Source organism: Enhydra lutris, unplaced genomic scaffold (assembly GCF_002288905.1).
Source record: "Enhydra lutris kenyoni isolate GAN:26980312 unplaced genomic scaffold, ASM228890v2 scaffoldscaffold42, whole genome shotgun sequence".
Lineage (NCBI taxonomy): Eukaryota > Metazoa > Chordata > Mammalia > Carnivora > Mustelidae > Enhydra > Enhydra lutris.
Genome location: NW_019154126.1, coordinates 7,989,588 through 8,012,834, shown reverse-complemented (window position 1 = coordinate 8,012,834; position 23,247 = coordinate 7,989,588). Strand labels below are relative to the sequence as shown.

Here is a 23,247-nt window from a genome sequence, read left to right as displayed (position 1 = left end):
TACATAATATTGCGTGTCTAAAAGAACTGCCATATTAGTGAGAGGGACTAGAAAAATTCTGATGGTCCAGAGAAGCAGCAAAGAGCAGTGCTGTCTTGGAGTGAATTTTCAGATACAAACTGAATGTCACAGATGCAAATCCAAAATGAAACATTAGCAAATAATATCTAGTAATATGTTCAAAACACACAAGTAGGGTTTATCTTGGAAATTAAAAGATGGCTTAACAAGAGAAAAGTCTTTCAATATATAGTTTATCATATTAATATATTAAAGGAGGAGAACAGAATCATTGCAATAGGTAGAGAGAAATCATTTGATAAAATCTTACATCCATTCAGAATTAAAAAAAACCTGTACACTAACAATTGAAGGGACTTTCTTTAATCTGATAAGAAGTATTTATTGAAAACCCTAAGAGAAATCAATCTATTTAACAATGAAGAGTCACGGGCAGTCACATGAAGGTCATCCCTTCCATTTGACATGAAGGTGACCTAGCCACTGAAATAAGACAAGAAAAAGAGAAATTTGAGGCTGAGAGAACAAAAATATTATCATTTGCAGAAGATATGATTGTTTATACAGAAAAACCAAAGATGATCTACAGACAAAATGACAAAACTAATTAAGAGTATAGCAAAATCTCTGGGTTAGAGATCAATGTATAAAAATTTTAGAATTCCTGGATTTCGGCAACAACCAATTAGAAGATGTAATTTAGAACATCTCCTTGACATCAGCAACAAAACTTACAGCTACCTAGAAGTGAATCTAACACAATACATGTGAGATCTTTATGGGAAAGATTATTATCTATTATGTTGACAGAGTTTGAGAGTTTAATCACAAGTCTTACCTGTAAAAGAATACTCTGCATGGAATCCAACATGTTCTACGCGTTCATTGGTGACAAAGTGTATCCATACCTGAGAATAAGGTGTAACCAGGGGCACTGTAGGTTTTGAAGGTCCACAAAGCCTCCACATCAGAGGCCCATCAGCATTACCTGAAACAAATAACACACCAAATGCCATTACTTATATAGCTTTTGGGAAATATATTCAATGAATTTAGTAGGAACAAATCATAAAGAACATTTCAAGATATTTATTAATGCACATTGGAATTCTGATTTAGTAGCAGATGTTTCACAAGGTTCCTTTTTGTCTTTGTCAACGGCAAAAGAAAGAGTCCCTCCAACAGAGTAAAAACAAAAAACAAACCAAAAAAAAACCATTTTTTTTTAGTATAGGCATCTTTCTCTATTGTGGGGCCATTTTGTTCCAATTTGTGTTTTCATAATTATTTTGGCATACCTAAACAGAGATATGATTAATTAAAAAAAAAATTTGGATGTGCCTTTTTTAGGGAGTAAAAAATGTAATGCCAACAGTGACAAAATATATCATCAAGATAAAAGTGATAATTATCTAAAATTTTAATGATTTCTTTAATGCATTTAATCAACTGTAATGAATAGGATATTCAGTACTTATGCTGAGAACTATCAGATTTGGAGCTGAGTATTTTTATGAAGATTACTTTTCACAGTAATTTGATTAACCTTTATAGAACACCTACAGAGCTCACAATTAACCTGCTCTTTATTTATTCTCTCAGACCAATATCATTGATTTTATAAGTTAACAAAATATAGTACTTTAATTCTCTCTGAAATGCAGGAATAGGGAGAAGATTGCATTTAACTGACTGAAATTGGATATACAACTGCTCTGCTTAATTCAATAAGCCAGTATTTTGTTTTCTTTTTATTGAAATTCAAGTTAATTAACATATAGTGTAGTATTGGTTTTAGGAGTAGAATTTAGAGATTCAGCAGTTGCATATAATACCCAGTGCTCTTTATATCAAGTGCCCTCCTTAATGTCTGTCTCCCATTTAGAAAATCTCCCCATTCATTAGCCCCTCCAGTAACCCTCGGTTTATTTTCTATTGTTGAGAGTCTCTTATGGTTTGCCTCCCTCTCTGTTTTTATTTTATTTTCTTTTTCCTTCCCTTCGCCCATGTTCATCTGTTTTGTTTCTTATATTCTGCATATGAGTGAAATCATGACATTTGTCTTTCTCTGACTGACTTATTTCACTTAGCATAATACACTCCAGTTTTATCCACATTTTGCAAATGGCAAGATTTCATTCTTTTCGGTGGCTGAGTAATCTTCCATGGATGTCTACACTACATCTTCTTTATCCATTCATCAGTCGATGGACATTTTAAGCCAGTGGTTTTGAACACTGGTGGCAGTGGGGAGGGTTTATCAGAATCATATGGAGAACACTCTCAAACTACAACTTCCATTTCCTTCATAAGTCTTCTTTTTTTTTAAATTTTTTTTTATTTTTTTTTAAGATTTTTATTTATTTATTTGACAGACAGAGATCACAAGTAGGCAGAGAGGCAGGCGGAGAGAGAGTGGAAGGGAAGCAGGCTCCCTACTGAGCAGAGAGCCCAATGTGGGGCTCGATCCCAGGACCCTGAGATCATGACCTGAGCTGAAGGCAGAGGCTTAACCCACTGAGCCACCCAGGTGCCCCCCTTCATAAGTCTTCTTTAGATACACCTACTTAGGAGGGCCCGGATAATTCTCCTGCTGTGTCCCTTGGTCTGTGACCACAGACTTTACCAAATTCTCCTTGAAAAGTCTGTCCACCATGTTCTCAAAGTCACCATCAATTTCAATAGCCACCCTAGAACATTGCCACCAGCTCACTGTGTTAGTGTCTGCTGCTTTCAGCCTCCTTTAAAATAAGGTTTTGCAGTGACATGGAACTCAGTGAACCTTAAATAGCACAGATGCTCTACAACATTACCTTACTTCTCTTTTTCAAACCAGGAAAAGAGTGCCACTGTAACAATGGAGGAAATTTGATAGATTGCCCATGACTCCAGACTCAACTACAAGAAAGAACTAAAATGGATTCGTCTTTTATGAAGGGAGATTTTTTAAAAAATTCTTAAGAGAACTATGACTTACTGAACACACCTCAGTCCACTTCCATCATGAAAATAAAGACAAACTTGATTCTTTTGGGGATAATTCCCCAAACAGCTTCTATCTGCTTCTCCATCTGGTACATTGCAAAGCTGCTTTTGATTTCTAAGTAAAATTCCTATAAATTCAGGAAATCACTGATACAGTCTGACCATGCTAATTTTCAGGAAAATAGGAAAGAAGCCTTGAGTAGTAGAAGATCCACCGAAAGGACCACCTGAACTCATCAAGAGAACACAGACGAGGGGCGCCTGGGTGGCACAGTTGGGTAAGCATCTGACTCTTGAGTTCAGCTCAGGTCATGATCTCAGCGTCATGGAATCAAGCCCCGTGGGTTTTCTCTCTCTCTCCCCGCCTCTGCACCTCCCCTCCACGTGCTCTCTCACTCTCTCAATAAATAAATCTTTCAAAGAGAGAGAGAGAGAGAGAGAACACAGATAAGCTAAATCTCTCCTCAGTAAGCCTCACATTACGTGAAACATTGAGTTTACTTGCAAACTCTGCTCCATCTCGCTCACCATTCACAGGCATGTCACCTCAGCTGGGTACACACAGAAATACAGCTTTTTCTGAGCAATGATCTTTTGAATTCTATGCAGAATTTTATAGCCACTTAAGTCCCTTCATTGTTGGTGGTCTCCAGGTATAAGAGCACTATGGATAAATAGGAAAACATGTTCTTTGATTGAACTCACCCACTCGGAACTCAAGGACATCCAACTGACAGTCTTGGTGACTTTCCAGGTAAAAATCCTCAAAGTGAATGTAAATGGATGAATTTCCCTGACTTGGATTGCTGAGAGTCCATTCACAGTTTAAGTTTCTTGAGTAATTACTGATTCCGTTATAGCCGGGAGAAGTAAAGTTTCCTTTAGTGGAATGTGTAAGGGACCCACCACACACTAAGAAAACAAAAGGCGACAGGGAATGTAACAGTGAAATTCACACCATAACAGAACATACAGGTAATGCATTAACAACTAAAATAACAGTAGCAAGATTTTTATTGCTTTGATTTGTTTTTCTAGATGAAGTTAAGATTGCGTAAAGGGCTGGCTCGTGCATGCAGAGACTATGGAGGAAGTTTCTGTGAGTTTGGAAATACCTACAAAAATAAACAGCTTCTTTATTTTCCTGTAGGGTAGATTAGGTGGATTTAGGAGTTTGGCTATGCATCAGTTTCTCCTAACTTGAGCCTATTGTTCATTAATATTTAATTTAGAGAAATAGCTAACCTCCAGTAGTGGTCTCAGTGGCTTCTCATTAGCAATTCTCCTCTTGACCCCACAATTTAATTGGATCAAACAGATAACACAACACGGGACTGGCAATGAACTTGCCCCTTTTCACATGGCAATGAATGCTCTTTGTATCAGTGAAAGAACGTAAAGGTTTTTTACATATTCAGTTCTACTCTTTCTAAAATTTAAAAGTCTTAGGTAATAGCACCAACCCAGAAAATAGGAGAATATTTAGACCAGAAAGCCATATATTGCTTAATTTTTAAGTACTCTGTATCAAACGTGAACATTCATTCATTTACACTCGAAAAATATGTATATGAATGGGTGACTAGGAAACAATAAAATCTGGCTATCTTCAATTAAATGAGTCACTTTCAAGGAGTCAGTTACTTTCTAAGCAGAAGGTCTCATTCAGCACGAAGGGATTGATCAAGAGCTGTAGAATGGGCAACAAATATAATGGCACCATGGCATGGAATAGAGCTGAAAGCTCTCCCAACAGCATTTTTTAAAGTTCTAACTCACAATAGCAGCTTTCTGAACCGGAACATTTGGGTTTTTTTGATCCTGACTGGGACGGGCTTTCTACCTGGTTATGTATGTTTGCCCTGGTTCCATATCTGATCTCTGAAGGGACATAAAATTGATGGCTCCTCCGCTGTTGGGAGTAGCTGTGGGTCACCTGCAGGGCCCACAATGACAACGTCTGCCATTATTACCTGCATCTTCGCTGGACGTGTAGGAAGCACTGAAGCCTCCATAGGGCCTGGATCCATCAGTGAAAAACACGACTTTCATTGTATTTCCTGAAGATTTGATCGCATCGCTCATGTTCGCACTACTACACAGTGTCTCTAGTTGGGGTGAGTTACTTCTAATGCCATTGAAGACCTGTTGGAAAAATAGTTTAACCTTCAGTCAGGCGGGCCATCTGACGGAGTATTTCCTAGAAGATTATATTCACAGGCCCGATATGCATCCTCATAAGGGAACTCTGTGCTAAAATGAATTACTTAGCAGTATGGGCTCCTCGCCTGGTGCCACAAGCCACTGTGTCACCCGGAGCACATCCTACTGAGTTGTGGCCTCTGGGTCATTTCACTAAAATGAAAGTATTACAGTAACGCCCCCCTGCCATGTGGTGACAAATGAAAAACTGCTGTACTGTCTGCAGCTAGAAACCGTGCTTGAAATGTAAATTAGGCCAACACGCTTACATCTTAGTTCACAGAGTTCACTGCTGGACCATTTTTCTTACCGATGTGTGGGGACCTTTGGTATTTGGAATGAAGGCTTAAATGTTAGTCTCTGAGGGCTCGAAGCATATAGTAACTCAAATAGTTTAAGATGCCTTGAAAAGTAACTTTAAAAAAAAAACCCAATCAATATAATAGTTCTTAGGACCCAAAGCCTCAATTTCCTTATTAATTTGAATTTTTTTAAAAATGGATGAGAGTAGAGCTGGCTCCAAAATATTAAACAATAATTCTAGTTATGTCCATAGTGATAATAGATGCAAAGTATTATTCAACTTCTGTGCAAAACCAAAGGAGTTTCAGCATGGCTGGTTGTCACAGTTCAGGAAAGATCTAGAAGTAACTAAACAATAATTGACTAATTGAGTAATTGATATTCCTCTTTTTTTAAAAAGGATTTGAATCACTCATGATTAGAAATAATGATTCAGAATCTGACACTAAGAGATATGAAGGAGAAGCATGCACTCCGCAACAAAGATGTGAGCTTTTTAATTTACTGTAACTGATCATTAAATTGAGCTCTCTGTCTTCTAACTCACAGGACCAGACATAGCATCTCCTATCACTTACTGAGCACAGCAAAATGCCAGGCTCTGCTAATAGCCTACTTGTATCACTTTATTCAATTAGCACAATACCCTCTCAGATACATAATATCATCCCTGTTTTCCAGATTAAGACTATAGAATTCAGAAAGGTTATGCAATTTGCTTCAGGTCAAAGACCTAGTGATAATAAAACTGGACTTAAAGCATCCCTCTGATTCCAAACCATGAAGTAATGTATACGGAAACAGAAGATGACAAAATTTCAATAATACTGAGAGCAGTAATATTCTGGCAACATATTGCCAGAATCAAAAGGGATTATCAGCAACTGCAGGCTAATGGAATATGTCAGAAACCCTGATCGATGGCGATTATCCTTGCACAATGTCTGCCCTGATCTAAGCATCACAGTGACTAACAGTTGTTCAGAGAGCCATTTATCACATGACTCCTGCTTTTTCCAGGCAACCAAAGTGCTATTTCCACTTTCCTCCTCCACTTATGTTTATAGTCAGAAACTACAACTCCCAGAAAACAATGGGATAGGAAGTAGGCATTTGAGATTCAGGACAGGCACATATCTCAGTGTAGTGCATGCTGGGTGGTGTACCTTTGCCTCTTCTCCTTCTGGACAGAATCAGATAAGCAGCAGGTTTGGAGGAATTGTATGCTCAGGCGGCTGGATAAGGTATTAATCTAGAGGGAGTGCACTTAAAGCTGCCTTCACTCAACCTATAGATCTCAGGAAGTTTCCCTCCTCCCTCCCTCCCTTCCTCTTTTCTTCTCTCTTTTTATCTCTCTCGTCTCTCTCTTTCTATCTCTTTTCCTTCTTCCTTCTTTCTTTTTCTCTTTCTCTGCTCCCCCTACCTGCTTTTTTGTGAGACTTTCTTAAAATGATAAAGTGTGGGCAAAGGGCAAGCCACATCCCCTTATTTACAGCAGAGTGGAGAAGAAACAAAACAAACATTGAACCTATAAAAATATATTTCAAAGAAAAAGAACGTGATATGGAAAATTCATGAAAGAAATTTATTGTTGGAGCTTTAGCCTCCCCAGGAGAAAAGACCTGTAGATAGGGCATTTGTAGTTTCTCCTAATTAAATGGTCAAGTCCCCTCAACCCAACAAAGACCATAAGTTGACAATCCCATGAACACAGAGTTTCCAAGCAGTATTTTAGTACTTCATTCTTAAATATGAATAAACAGCCAAGGGTCATTATTCATTTAAGGAAGTTTCCTTAGATGTCTAATGCAAAAGGGAGAGACCAATCAATATACATAAATGGGAAACAGGAAACTGAAGGAAATGGACCTCAAAAGAAGAAACATAAAACTTCAAAATTATGATTAATATATTTAATCATAATTTTATTTGAATATATTTTATAAATATTAAACTTTGTTTTAATATAATAAATTAATTCATACATATCAAATACATATGATATTTTAATATATATATAGTATATTCAAAGAACAATGGTAAAATAAGGATAATTCCAGGTATACACCTTCTCAAAAACCTTATCGTCCATACCCATTTCCTTATGGAAATACAAGAACATATGCCTCACCAAAAAAAGGGAAATGAGCCAAGACAGGATAATGCACATGTCATGGAGTCAGGTGTCCACTCCAGGAGAGGAATGAAGGAGTGTGCAAAGTTGCTGGGGAAGGGAAGGCACCAGCTGACAGCTGGTACCAAGCTTGCAGCTGATGGAAAAGGGCTCAAGGAAGGCTACTGCTAAGGAAAATGAATGAAAGGGTGGGTGTGCTATATTGCACAAGGTGGGGATGTAACCCTGGAGTGAAAGCGTGGGGAGGAATGAGTGGTATGTGCATAAAAAACTCCGTGTGGAAAAGGACATTAATCAGAAAAACAAAAGCAAACACTACCAGAGTACACTATGTGGCTAGGTGGGGAATGACAGCGGTATAGTCATAGCAATGTAAACACTGAAGAGCAATTTAAACAAAATCTGTGATGTAGGTATTTTATGGGGAAGCTGGGGGAGGTCTGAACTGCATGTAGCCCTGTGAGCATCTGTGGTGCCTGTGTGGTGGGGGTGGATTGCGAAGAGAGCTAAACCCTCATCTCCCTTAGTTGCATGTGGATATATGATGTCTAAGACCAAAAAAATAAAGAAGTAGCAGTAGGAATATTTTTTTAAAGATTTTATTTATTTATTTGACAGAGGGAGAGAGATCACAAGTAGGCAGAGCAGCAGGCAGAGAGAGAGGGGGAAGCAGGCTCCCTGCTGAGCAGAGAGCCCAATGTGGGGTTCGATCCCAGGACCCGGAGATCATGACCTGAGCCGAAGGCAGAGGCTTAACCCACTGAGCCATCCAGGTGCCCCAGTAGGAATATTATTTTGAAATAATGACAGACACACCACAAGAAGCAGCTAAAATAGTTGAAAGTAGATGCCTTTGGCATCTATGATTCAGAGACGGGAAAATGACAAGATGTGATTCAAAATGTGTGGTTGTCGCTGTAAATTTTATTTTGTTATTTGAGTTCTGAAACTATGACTGTTCATGTTATCTTTCCTGCAGGGCATGTGAAAATTCTACTGGTAAGATTCCTCATAATCATTATATTCAATATGATGTTAATTATGGAAAGAATTTCAAAGGGAAATAAACAGTTGTATACATCAAAGCTTTAGCAAGGGGTGGGTACAATTTCAAGTATTTTTATATTTTTAATTTTTGAACTCTCTAAAATCTGTTCAATAGGCATTCATTATGTTTATAATCAGAAAAATAGATTAAAATTAGTATGCAAATGAAATTATGCCACATTATTACAACTACATAACATATTCATTGCCAAGGAAAGATAAGAAAATGTACCAAAATATGGTATACTGTGAGTGGTTAATTTTTTTCTACTTTATCCTTGTCTCTACGTATTCAGTGGAGGGGCACCTGAGTGGCTTGGTCAGTTATGTCTGACTCTTGATTTCAGCTCAGGTCATGATCTCAGATATATATCTATAGATATAGCTATATATGATACCTTTAGGTATTAGAACTTGGGAGCAAAATGGTCATTTTAGGGCAATACAAAGTATTATACTAACATACAAAGAGGTTTTGTATTTCTGAAATCACTACCCAACAGGAGACAATTAAATTGAAAACATAAGTGTCTTGGTTTTTTGTTTAAGATTTTATTTGTTTATTTGGCACAGAGAGAAAGAGAGAGAGCACACAAGCAAGCGGAGTGGTGGGCAGAGGGAGAGGGAGAAGGAGGCTTCCTGCTGAGTAGGGAGCCCTATACGGGGCTCCATCCCAGGACCCTGGGATCATGACCTGAGCTGGAGGCAGACACTTAACTGACTGAGACACCCAGGCACCCCAAAAGTGTCTTGTTTTTAAAAAAGGATAATGAGGGGGCACCTGGGTGGCTCAGACATTAAGTGTGTGCCTTCAGCTCAGGTTGTGGTCCCAGAGTCCTGGGATCGAGCCCCACGTCTGCTTCTCCTTCCCCGTTTGCCTCAGCCCCTGCTCGTGCTCTCTCTTGCTCACTCTCTCTCAGAGAGAGAAATACAAATCTTTAAAGAAAAAAAAAGGATGATGTTAGTACTTCTAGTATTCATTCACTCAATAATTACTGTTTCTATTATGTGCCAGGTACTGGGGACTCAGCAGTGAATGAAACGCAGAGCAGGTACTAGTGGAGCTTACATGCTGGTGGTGGGAGCACACAATACACAGACGAGCAAATAAATACATAGGATGTCAGGTGATGTGAAGTGCCGTGAAAGCAATAATGTAGGGAACAGGATGAGTCAGGGTGGAAGCTATGCAACGTAGGGATCAGGTCCTTGAAGAGCCAGGACTGAAGAGACAGAGTGAAACAGGCAGCCATTGGGGAGCTGCCAACCAGAGGCCACAGGACGGGTGAAGTGGGCTGCTGAACACCTTAGCAGATTCAAAGACCCAAAAGGAAGCCAGTGAGCAAAAGATCAGGGGAGTTTGAGATAAGATGCAGACACCGGGGGGCCATTTGGGCCTCTGTAAAGATTCGGGATTTCCCTCTGAGTGAGAAGAGAGGCCAAGAGGGGATTTTCCAGGAGAGCAGCCTGATGTGACTGACATTTAAACCCATCACACAGGTGGCTGCGCTGAGAATGCAGGGAGACAAGGGTGGGACACCCGCCTGAGGTTAATAAACTAAGTCTAAGTGAGCGGTGGTGGCGGTGGCAGTGGATATGGTGAGAAGTAGTTAGGTTCTGGATCTCTTTAAATATACAGCTGGTGGGACTTGACACAAGGTGGGAGAGAAAGGACGCCAAAACAGACATCAAAGTTTTTGACCTGAGCCTCCTGAAGTTTGGAATCGTTATTGACTGAGGTAACAAGGATGGAGGAAAGGCTGAATTGGGTAGAGAAATACATTAATATTAATGTGTAATTAATCCAGTATATATACATATAGAGCTGTCATTTCAGTTAACAATCTTCTTTCGCACTCACGGATCTCCTTTGCTTTCCTTCGCTAAGTGAAGCTAAGAATGCTGACAGCGTCTCCCAAAGCATTTGACCTTGGCACACTGAGGCAGGCAGCCCGGGCTCTTCCAGAGGAGGGGCTTAGCCCCTCTGGCTGAGAGCAGGAACTGTGTAGGACCCCTCAACTTTTGGTGGTGACTATTCTGCGCCTCCTGTCCGATTCAACTCTGGGCTACCCAAGGGCTTATCCATTGACCCACTTTGGCCGTGTGCAATGATCATCTGCTCTTAAAATGTACCCCATCCATGACCCTGATGTACGCTGTGACAACAAATAGGCTCTTAAGACGGGTCTTACAGACAACGTGGCCATTCACTGTGCTTCTGTTCTATCGAATACTTTGAGTTTGCTTGAGGTAGAGTTACACGGATGGGAATATTCCCGACCTAGTTTTCTGACTGTGAATTATAGGTCCATCAGCTCCTTCAGCAATGGAATGTAATATCCCTAACTGCACGGGATACTTACTGTCACACGCTTGCTGCGGCAGGATGGATGAGCTTCCAGACTCAGGTCGTTGAAAGTCAGGGTGATCCGCCTTCCTTCCTGCACTGTGATCCTCCACTCACAGATGCGGCCATGAGGATTCGGGTGCGGGTAGTTGGGAGAGGTAAATGTTCCCGTAGGGCCTTGTAGATCCCCCCCACACTCTGAAGGGGAAGAAACCCAAGAAAACTGCCAATCCAGTCCAAGTGAGCCCTTCTACAAGATGTGTCCTCTAAAGTGTTTTCTTTGCTATCCCCCTGGACAAACTTATTGCTGTTATTTGACACTGGGTGTACATGAGGACTGACAGACAATGTCTGCATCCCCTTCCTGTCTCTAATATTTAATATTTAATCCATGTTTCCATGGATTAACATGTTTCCATGTTTCCATGCATGACAGTTCGCTGTATCATCATGGCCCAAGAAACATGGGGCACCAATAGAGGGAGTAATCTCCAGAATCGGAAGATTCAGAAGATGAGAGTCATTATCCAGTTTCTTCAGATAAAATCTGTATTTCACCAATGTCGGGGTATTTGGAATGCCGATTCTGACAGCTGTGGGGCTAACGCACTGGTTTTCTTAAGATGAGGAATGTGTGCAGCTCTCATCCCATAACATCTTCCAAAGCACCACCTCCTCTCTGTGGTAGCCTGTTTCACAGCTGTGGTGCGACTATTTGATTGAGGTCTGCCTCTCCACTAAAGTGTAAGGTCCAAGAAGACAGGGCCCATTTTGGTTCAACAACCACTGTAACACCAGTGCCTCAAATAGTGTCTAGCCAGTGTAGGTGCTCAAAATATGTAAATAGTTACCACATCAGTGAACTTACCTTCCATGCTGGATTCAAACCGCAGTCTGAATCCTGAGGCAGTAAGAGAGCCATCTGTGACAAACTTCACCAGAGCAACATTGCTAGAAGTGTCTATGCTGTCTGGAATGGTGTTTCCACAGTATCTGCCCAATAAACTTCCTGTGAGAGGAAAATAATTAAGTATGTCTATGTCCAGGTGATTGAATTCATTTCTCCTTTACTTGAGGTATTCTACAAGTACAAAGAAAATAATAAAAGACAAGACCCTGCCCATGAAGAAATGCTAACTTCTGTTAAGAGAAGCAGGACAAACATGAATAAAATCAACATTCACGTAGATGAAGACACGTAACAAAGGCTCCAACCAGTTAGGGCAAGGACATCTCAGCACAATGAGGGAGCTCATTTGGGTAAAGAGATGGTTGCAGGCAACAGAGTGATGAGTGTCCAACTCATATGATTGCTAGTTACCTTACCCTCTCTCTCCTTACTTGACAGGAGACTCCTCAAATAACCAACCACATATGGCCCTGGAAGGTCTCAATAGGAAGAAGATGCCTTCTTTAGTGCTCTCTCAGTGTGACCTATTAAAGACAAGCTATATAATGACACCTGGGGCTTTGGACACCCTCCATTTATGAGTAGGACTCCGGGGAGAGAAAAGTCAGCACCGCTCGGAGTTGACTGCACATCTGGGCAAAGACTAGACGTCGTTTTACCTTTCTTGAAGTGAGGACACTTCAGAGGCTGAATGAGTACATGAGAAAATAAACACCACCGCCCCCCACCCAAAAGACAGGAGACATACTGCACTGACCAGAGGTATGGTTTTCCCAGATCTCCACAAAGTCTTTATCACAGCCAGAGGAATTCTGAAGGTTAAAGTCTTCAAAGTGGATGGTGAGATAGTGTCCTGAGGGACCCTCGAGATGCCACTCACAGAATAAATTGTCTCTATACGGAAGGGTTGGATATCCATTGCTTTCAATAACGCCACTTTGCCCTGTCACTCTTCCCCCACAGTGAGCTGCAGAGAAGAGCAATATTCTGTTACAAGATTTTTCTTTTCTTTTCTTTTTAAATTGCACCAGCCCATTCGAAAACTTTTATGTGCCAAATTAATATTAATTAATGTTTTAAAAATTCTTGAAATGTTTATTTAGTTAGTGGTCCCCTTAATATTTGAAATCTTCTACTGCTGTAAAGAGAAATGATACCCCAAGTCCAGTCCAATAATGGGAAATGGAAACTGAATGGCATATTCTGTAACATCACATTAGTCCTCTTGGGACACCATGTAAGAGCTATCAGTTGCAGGGAAGTTTCCTTTCAAGAACCAACTGATTGGTAGGGCCTGCCTACTACCCTGTGTCTGTGATTTTGAAGATGGAGGGCCTGTTCAGCTGGAAGGGGTGCGGTGGTGATTCATGATGCCTGGCCTTCCTGGTTTAACTATCAAATGAACGTTTCACTGCAGTAACTGGTATCTGGGGGCCTGGCAAATTACCACTCAATTCTTTCTTATCAGCTGGATGTGATAGTTAGATTGAATTATATACAACTTGCCTCGGGCTATAAAACAACCTATTGTGTATGTTTAAGGTTGTTACTAGTAGGCTTTCCAACTTTTGACTGTATTAAATATGTTTGGTTAGTGTTCAGACCCACCAGATACTAAATTCCATGTAATTGTGACCACAATACAATAAATCTTCAGGATGCATGTGTACTGCTCATTTTTTAAAGTAAGGAAATCAAAACACAGAGGAGATACACTTGTTTTTGTCTAGTGACTGATTTGACACTAGAGACATAAGGGAAAAAACATTATCCATTAATGATGAGTTCAAAGTTACTGTTCTATATATAGTGATTTGATTATATTTGAATAGTAAACAGTTTTACTAGTTAAGGTGATACTATAGAGATAACATGGTAAGAGAAAGAAACAAAGATTTGATTTAACCAAATATGTTTTCACAAACAAGTTAGGAAAAAATACAAAATATTCAAGTTTACTAAAAAGACTGATTTAAAATGGAAAGTAAAATAAAATTTTAAATCAACAAATGACTTTGGTTTTAAACATTTACATTCATTCCTTATTTATTTCTATCACTAAAACAATCATTACAATTAGGCAGATAGAAAGATTTCTCTAAAAATGGTATGATTTTTTAAAGTTTTATTGTAATTAGTCTGTCATAACTTTCTTTTTTTAATTTTTATTTATTTATTTATCAGAGAGAGAGAGAGTGCACAAGCAGGCAGAGGCAGAGAGAGAAGCAGGCTCCCTGCTGAGCAAGGAGCTCAATGTGGGACTCGATCCCAGGACCCTGGGATCATGACCTGAGCCGAAGGCAGTGGCTTAACCAACTGAGCCACCCAGGCATCCCATAACTTTCTTATTAAATACAAAAAAAAAAAAAAATGTTGTTACCTATAGCATACTTGATCTTGAACCCCACATGAGTGGGGCTGTTGTCTGATCGGAATCTCAAATACATCACATCTCCTGAGGACAGCTGGCTGCTGGGCAAAGATCTCCCACAAACCCTGGAAATTACTGGTGCATTTGAATCAGCCCCATCTCGCAACTCGAGGTAATTAGATGTGCAGCTAACGAGGAAAGAAAATTCCGTTTAATATATAAAAGTCTGCCTCTTTGATGTATTTTCAAAATAAAGACTTCACCAACTTTCTCCAAGAGCAATATTAAATCATCATTTTTGTAGCAGAAGACACTCCAACCATCATTTTAAGCGGTGTGTCCTCTGAGAATGCTACATAATATTTTTCTAATCATATCACATTGTTTCGTTAGTAGCTCCAAAGGCAGGTGTTACATGTACCACATCGAAGAATGTTTACTTGTCTTCCCTCCATATTCTGTATTTGTTTTATACATTTACAAGTTATTCTCAAAACACCTAGGAATTAAAAAAAAACAAAAACAAAAAACAAGTACTTTGTGTCACGTGATGCCAGGGCACATTTCACGTGACAAAGACAAACTCTCTTGACAGCCCTGCCACCCAGACTAGTGAAGAGACTCAGATGGAACATTCTATGTCCATAAAAGTGAGCGAGTATTTACCCAATATTTCTTAAGAAAGGCAATCAGCCAGTTAACCCTCACTGAGTGGGACTGTGGCATTATATCAGATGCCCGTAAATAGTAAGCAAACCTCTGTACCTAAGTTTTGGACCATACACATATTCATGCAAATGTATACATACTTTCATTAAATGAAGAGAAAATTTCAGGGTTTAGTTGGGTTTTTTTGTTTTTGTTTTTGTTTTTGATTCAGTCAGTATGGTTATCCTCTTTGTGTTCAACACAGTAAGGAGGCTTACTCCTTGGTTTGTAATCCCCTTAAGAATTCTCATTAGAGAGAGATTGGGAAATTAGATAGTACTTCAATCTTTTCTCTGACACTGGTGACCCCTAGTGTCACGTAACACAAATTTCCATTTGTTAAACAGGTATTTTATTATTTATGACATTGAGCATGAGGCTGGGAAAATAAATATTCATCTACCAGAGACACTGTATTTTTCCTGTGGGAGGAAGAACGGATAACATAAATCTCCAGCAGCCATCCTCGGTGTCTCTTGCAGGACGTGCGTGGTGTCAGGAGAGACAATATCCGTGTACATAACCCGCTCAGTTAACATGAGAGTAGCAGGCAGCCTATGTTTTCAGGTTCAAGGTGTAATGTGTGTCCCTTCCCCATTTTTTAGATTTCCTATGCTGAGAAAAGAAATTATTCTCAACCATGACAGCTGGAGAATACAAGTCTGAGTAGGAGAAAAAGGAAGTGGAAGTGACCTACTTGGGTGTTTCTTCAATATTGAATTGATCTTCAAACTGCAGCCTTATGAGTTTCCCAGGAGGAGCTGCTAGGAGCCAAGTACAATCAGCGTGCTGGGGGTAATTGTCAGGGTGGCCAGGGGAGGTCACATACCCCGCAGAATCCACATCGTGGATGTAGATGTTGCCCCCACAGGCTGGTGAGAAACACAGTGAAATCGATCAACGGTCTGGGAAAGAGGATACAATGCCACTATCCTTTTTTACTTTTTGTTTTTTTGCACTGTCTTACATCATTTTTTAAAAAATTGAAATAGAGTCGAAACTCAATGCCACATTAGTTTCAGAAATACAACATGGTGATTTGACAAGTTTACATGATTTCACTTATATGTGAAAACTAAAAAACACAAATACACAAAAAGCAAAACCAGACTCATAAATACAGAGGACACATTAGGGGTTGCCAAAGGGGAGGGTAGTGGGGGGATGGGCCAGATGGGTGATGGGCTTCCAGTTAGGGAAGGAATGAGTCATGGGGATAAAACGTTGGGCATGGGGAGTACAGCCAACTGTATTATAAGAGCCCCGTATGGAGCAGATGGCAGTAACACCTGTGGTGAGCACAGCATCATGTCTAGACTTCCCACTGGTGATTTTTTTTAAAGTGATTTTATCTGTATTTCCAACCTCCGTGTCCTTTCATCTGGATTTATCCTCATTCTCTTTTTAAGAAACAGATTCTGAATTTGCTATCAGGGGAGCTACCAAGTGTGTCACTTTTTAACTTGCCCAACTGTAAATTCTCTTAGAAAATTTCTCTCTTCCTTAAAGCCAACAAAATACTTATGGTGCCCAGTGCATACGGTGGAACATCCTGGAAGAATTAGTGTACATCCGCCATGCAGAAAAGTACATGAATGCAGAGAAGCCCTTATAACTTCCCACTGACTGGGCAGTTCGATAGAAAGATTCGGAGCTGGGATCTTGATATGTAAAAGACGAAGCAGATAGATTTCCGCACAACTCTGTGGGTATCTGCTCATTATGTTTCTTCAGGATTTAGATGCATTTGAGGGGCAAGAGATGGCTGGCATGAGACAATTTATTAGCCAGTTTCTGGAAGAAGATCAATGGGCTTTTTATACTTCTTTTCTAAAAAACCAAAGTATGTAAAAAGATTTTCCTTTTATCAATAAACATTTTTTTTTTGCGATCTCACCCACTATCCAGGCCAGGGTAAACGGGGTATTTATAACACGGATGAAATGAACCTAGTAAGTTAGCCTCCCAGACATATGGGTCTGCTAAACGCTCTTGATATTTATTTCTGCTATCATTCAGCCACTTATTGTCCTATCCTGAATTTTGCCATTACCCAGAATTCTTCTCGTCTCTGAACCTCGAACCTGCAGACTATACGTGATTCGAACCATTTGCGGAAATCAATGTCTCCAAATGCGCACTCTCCACTCTCAACACGGCAAGCAACCCTGCTTTCTCAAAGAAACATAACAGCTGTGTGAGACCTGACTCTCTGCCCTCGACCCTTATTCTCCCCACTCTCTCTGGAGCCTCAGCGTGCCGCTTGTTGTTTTCCTTTAGAACATGATGGAAGAAATCAGATGAGGGCACTGCCCCCATTTGCTACCACCCTTAAGAAATTTATCTGCCTCTCTGCCTCCTTTATCTTCCTCTGCTACACCATCTTCCTGTACAATGGGTGGGCCTCCCACTCCACTGTCTCCTCAGGCGCCGTGCTCTGGGGAGGTCCTCCCCTTATCCTGTGCTCTCACTCTCTCTCCCTCCCTGTCCTCTCCCTTCCCCCACCCTCCTCTTTGCCCCTCAAATCTTCCCACGCCATCACATGCTCAAGTCAGTTACAGTCCCGTTATCTGCTCTCACTCACTGTCCTCTTTCCTCCTGCCCCCTCCGCTTTTCAACCCTATCAAAGTACTCTGGTTTGGCTCACAGTTGTGTACCCAAGCATCTTTTTCTTCTTTATTTTATATCCCCAGCATTTAACCTGGTTGATCACATGTCTCTTTTTTCCATTTTTGTCCCCCAGCTGCTTGGACACTAAGCTCCTCCTCCTTTTATCTCACGCCATTCCTCCTTTGGTCCCTGGGTGCCTCTTTCCAGGTGTTTCCCAGAAACTGGAAGTTTGTACCTCTTCATCCCGGTCATCTATTTCATACATCCCCCCACCTCCTCTCAGGCAACCACCAGTTGGTTCTCTATATTTAAGAATCTGTTAGTTTGCTGTTTAGATTCCACATATAAGTGAAATTGAATGGTATTTTTCTTTCTATGGCAGGCTTATTTCCCTTAGCAGAATAATCTCTAGGTCCATCCATGTTGTCCCAAATGGCAAGAGTTCACTCTGTTTTCAAGGCTGACTCGTACTCCATTGTGTATATCTATAACACATCTTCTTTATCTACTCATCTATGAATGGACAATAGGTTTTGAAATCAAAAGATCTTTAAATCTAATAGTAAAGGCAGAAAGATGGGGAGGAAGTAGTGGCCATACCATTCTTATATAAAAAGAGGGTCTGCAAAGGAATAAAAGAATTGAAGCATTTATAAATAAACCCTTAGTGTATCTGAATTACCACCAAATATTGACTTTATGTAATTTAAGACTGTAACTCAAGACTCTATCATGGGAAAGTAGAGTTCTATGGGATCAGCTGATGTCTACTCACTAGACACAAGGCACTGCTACTCTGAGAAGCCTCAGTGGCCAGTGACATTCTGCCCACGTGGGATTCAGCAGCTGAGCTCAGCAGAGACAGAGGGATAACAAACTCTCAGCCTATAAAGTAATGGGGCTGGTATTCACAGGGCTGTCTTTCAAGTCTCCTTCCAAGTGCCAGAGCTGCATGTAGGGGGAAGTAACAGAAGTACATTCCCTCTAATCATGGAACCTACTCAAGCTATTAGATGATTTTCTGTGTCATTTGGTAGATGCTTATTTCTTCTCCTTTTCCAGAATAAAGAAATTATGCTGACATTTTAAAATCTCATATTTTAGAGAATATGCAGTAAAATATATGGTTTTATTTAGATTAGTATGTTTTTTAAAATATGCTCAGGAATTTGGGATTGAGGTCATATGATTATCCTGAAATCCGTATTATCTAATTTGGGGAGGAGGCAAAGACTTATTCTCTGCTAACATTACTCTCTCTTTTGAAACTATGCTTATTTACTTATTTATTCAATTAAACATTATATAAATTTAAATGTCACAAAATTAAGTCATTACAGTAGAATTAAATATAATTTTAATCAAGCATAATTAAGTAAAGGTAATTAAGTAAAGATCACCACTATACTATATAATTAAATGGGTAATAACAGAATCAGAGGAATATGTGTTCACTTTAAAAGAAAGCATACAAAAAAAAAAAGAAAGCATACAAATGATTATAAAACAATGTAATTATCATTCTTACAATGCTTCCATAACTGAATGTAACGTATAATTAGACATTTTATAGTAGAAAGGACTAAGAAATTTCAGGGTATCCATAAGATCGGTTTAATTTATACTCATGGAGAGTATTTTACTTTGTTCATTCTCTCGATAAGTAGGCTTGGAAAGAATCTAAGCCTCATTTTACTTATCTGTAGAATGGGAATGATACCTTCCTTTAAAAGCAGCCATGATGAGATACTGAATGTATCAAGAATACAGTAGGTACCTGAAAACAGGTAGCTATTCTTGTTAAATTATTAGTCTTACTTTAGAAAAGAAAACTTTACATAATTTTTGCTCAAATCTATTTAAACAAGAACGACAAAGCAACTGCAGGAAAAATACAGGCATTATGCTCGGTGAAAATACTTACCTAAACTCTTTGCCTCATATTTGATCTTAAATCCTTGCCCTCCATTACTGGCATCAGAAATAAACTGAACAAACATTTGATTATCTGAGGTGAACAGAGTGGATGAAGGACGACTGCCACAAAAATGACCATTTCCTCCATGGAGTCCCAAGGGTGGAGAATAGATGTCAGGTCCATTTTTCAGCTAGGAACACAAATTAAAATCGCATCAATTCCTTCAGATTGAGAGAGATGGAGCGCCCAACTCCTACCAATTTATGTCCCCAGAGAGAAGAATTGCCATTTTGCTTTTTGAATGAAGACTGCAAAGTTAATCATTAGGAAAGGTGGCAAGCATGACCTACCACCAAGTAGTCCCCCCGACTGCAAGATGCATCTCCATTTGGAATCTGGAAGAGCCGTTCAAAATGGACAGCAATGGTCAGACCACTCTGAACCAGGACGTGCCAAGAGCAGTTGAGGTTGGGACCGTAGGTCTCTGGATACTGAGGGGATGTGATTATGCCTCGGTCTGCGTGCAAATATCCACCACAACCTTTACAGAGAAGCAACAAAGGTAATTTACTTAAGTGACATTTACAGCAGGATTTTTAGGCTTCCCTGTTTTTCATGAGGATTTTTAAAGTGTAGGCAATAGAAATGTAGTTTGAAACGAACCGGGACCAAAGTATAAGACACGATGGGCCCAATAAGCTTGTGTTCAGCACAGATGACAGGGTATTCATTTTGTGGTTTTTTCCTACGTCTGGAAACAGAAATAAGCAACAGAGACAAATTACTTTCAGAAGCTTACTTTATAGATGAGTAAGACATACAATAAACACATATATAAGATGTGGGGTGGGGATAAATTCTACAAAGAAAAGTGAATACGGGCAGAGAAAATGGTATAGTATTGTCTGGGGAAGTTAGAGAAGACCTCGTTGTTATGGTACCACCTGAACAGAGACCTGCAGAAATGAGGGATCAAGCCATATGGCTTTGTGAGAGAAGAGCTTTCCAGTTCAGAAAACACTTGGTGTAAGGGCTTGAGTGGTACATCATGTAAGTCAAAATTAATGAGGCACAGTGAGTGATCCCAAAGGAAGCAGCGCTAGGTCATGCAGGAAACTGAAAGGACTTAAGTAAGAGAGGAAGACATTCAAGGGTTTTGAGCATCAGAATGGCATGATCTGGCTTATATTTTAAAAGCATTGCTCTGTCTGTGATACCTAGACTGTAAGGGGGTTGGCAGGGAAATGCACGGTCAGGGTGTCCAATAAGGAGGTGACTGCCTGAGTCCAAGGAGAGATGATAGGGTCTCGACTAGGGTGGTAGAAGGAAAAAGGTGGGAAGTGGTTGGGTATAAATATATAAATATATTTAATATATTTAAATATATTGGGAAGGTAGAATCATTGTGATTTGTTGATGGTTAGGACACAGGGTGTAAGACAAAGAAAAGGATCAAGAATGATGTCAAGATTTTTGGCTTAAGCAACTGGAAAGAATGTACTTTCCATTTATCAATATTGTAAAGAGCATGGAGTGAGCAGGTTTGGAGGGTGGAAGAGGGTGGGAAGCAGAGTTTAGGTTTTGTATGTTAAATTGGAGATACCTTCTAGACATGTAGCCATCCAGCATGTACATGTGTGTGTGCACACACAGTACATACATTTATACATGCACAGGTACATCTGTCATACACATGTACAGGAGAGAGAGACTGGGAGCAGAAGAAGACAGTGGATGGAGTGAGCAGGCATTAATTTGCCTGTTGTCAGGGGCTGAGCTGCTTAGCAAGGGAGTGCAGCGAGTTCACACAACTACTTAAATCACAGATGGAAATTTATCTTCGGTCTGTCTAATTTCAAAGTCCATTCTCTTAAACCACTATGCAGCCTGCCTCCCTGAGCATGAAGGAGATAATTTATCTTCCATTGCTCCCTACTCTCTAAAAGACACCTATAACAGTGCAGGAAATATTAGATGAATTTTTAATGTCTATATCAAGAGTCTACTTTAAAATTATGCTTTTTTGTTAAAAGCATGAGTGTCCTTCGATGGTCCATATTTCATGGACTACTTCTTTAATTTTAATCTTGTTTGGCTTTAAACTTACTATTGGACTTCCCATTTTATCAAGTTTTGGAAGTCTTGATCATACTACACATGATCGCCACCCACGTATGGTGCACATTCTCTGAGTCATCAAACTCATATTTCAAGAGAAGCAAACTCTTCCGGCCAACCCTCCCATGAGTGATTGAAACCAAGAGCTTTCAAGATATCTTCTATTTTCCTTTTTCTATTTCTTAGATTGAAGATTACTCTGACTTACTGTTCCTTCGATGTGTTATGGGTAAGTGCTGTCTGGTTCTGTTCTATTTGAAGCCCTTAGCTAGGCTGGAGAATTGTTTTAAAGATCTCATTCTTGGGGTGCCTGGGTGGCTCAGTCACTAAGCATTTGCCTTTGGCTCAGGTCATGATCCTGGGGTCCTGGGATCAAGCCCCACATCGGGCTCCCTGCTTGGTGGAGAGCCTGCTTCTACCTCTCCCACTCCTCCTGCTTGTGTTCCCTCTCTTGCTGTGTCTCTCTCTGTCAAATAAATAAATAAAATCTTAAAAAAAAAAAAAAAGTAAAGTAAAGATCTCATTCTTGGGATGCCTTGGTGGCTCAGTTGGTTAAAGCCTCTGCCTTTGGATAAGGTCATGATCCCAGGGTCCTGGGATTGAGCCCTGCATTGGGCTCTCTGCTCAGCGGGGAGCCTGCTTCCTCCTCTCTCTCTTCCTGTCTCTCTGCCTACTTGTGATCTCTGTCTGTCAAATAAAAAAATAAAATCTTAAAAAATAAAAAATTTCATCCTTGGGCTACCAGGAACACACCTCATTGCAGAGGTGGGGGGAGATGTCCCCCCACCCAGAGACCTGAAGGCAGGGAATCCCTATGTTTCACTCAGCCACAGTTTTTGGATCAGACTTAGTAGCTGACAAAGGATAGCCATCCAGAGGCTGGGTGAGACCCATGTGAAAAATAAGCAGAAGGTATTAGGGAAAGAGAGAGAGAGAGGATGAGGTGAGAGGACATGACGTGACATAAAAACACCTGAACATATTACTTTTGTGAAAGGATGCATTAAAGCCCGCTGCAGTTACACTGGAGTCCGAGGTGAGCCGGAGGAACATGTACTCGCCGGTGGACCGGATGGGTCCGGGGAGCTCTCTGCCACAGAGAACGGCCAGCTGCGGGGCCAGGTTACTGTCTCCTACGCCAAAGAAAGGAAATGTCAGTGGCAAAATATGATGTCTTCAGAATCTTCTCCACCTTCCTTTGCAACGTAAAGTAGCTCATACATTTTTCTCAGAACATCACCCTTCCTAGGAGATCACGAGATTCTCAAATACAAGGACCTCCTCCAGGGGTCACATCATTCTGGTTCCAGCTCCTAATCATGCTGCCTATCTTTTGCTTTACCCTTTATGTTAAAGTCTCTTGACAGTTCCCACTGTCCTTCTAAAAACTGGGTTACAGTTCTGCCCGGCACTAAAACTCAAAATCAGGGTACATGGGGGCTGGGAAATGACGGAGGAGCAGTGCCGACCTGTATGTTAGAGACTCAGCTAAATTAGTCGGATCACTGAAGGTCAAGTATCTAAAGGAGAGAAAAGATTGGTTCTTGAGCCTCAGATTCTATACTAATGTTGT

General features: G+C 40.2%; 1 protein-coding gene across 1 annotated transcript in view; it reads right to left on the bottom strand.

Moving 5' to 3' along the window:
- The window catches only part of LOC111155560 (cubilin), a 257,013-nt gene that overhangs the window by 66,256 nt on the left and 167,510 nt on the right, over positions 1-23,247 (bottom strand). The window contains exons 41-51 of the mRNA XM_022515785.1: positions 22,661-22,807; positions 19,907-20,097; positions 19,563-19,746; positions 15,726-15,900; positions 14,330-14,508; positions 12,707-12,916; positions 11,908-12,048; positions 11,056-11,237; positions 4,980-5,151; positions 3,712-3,918; positions 860-1,009 (exon numbers count right to left, since the gene is read on the bottom strand). Of these exons, the coding sequence (XP_022371493.1) occupies positions 860-1,009; positions 3,712-3,918; positions 4,980-5,151; positions 11,056-11,237; positions 11,908-12,048; positions 12,707-12,916; positions 14,330-14,508; positions 15,726-15,900; positions 19,563-19,746; positions 19,907-20,097; positions 22,661-22,807 (1,938 nt within the window). The remainder of the gene's footprint in view (positions 1-859; positions 1,010-3,711; positions 3,919-4,979; positions 5,152-11,055; positions 11,238-11,907; positions 12,049-12,706; positions 12,917-14,329; positions 14,509-15,725; positions 15,901-19,562; positions 19,747-19,906; positions 20,098-22,660; positions 22,808-23,247) is intronic.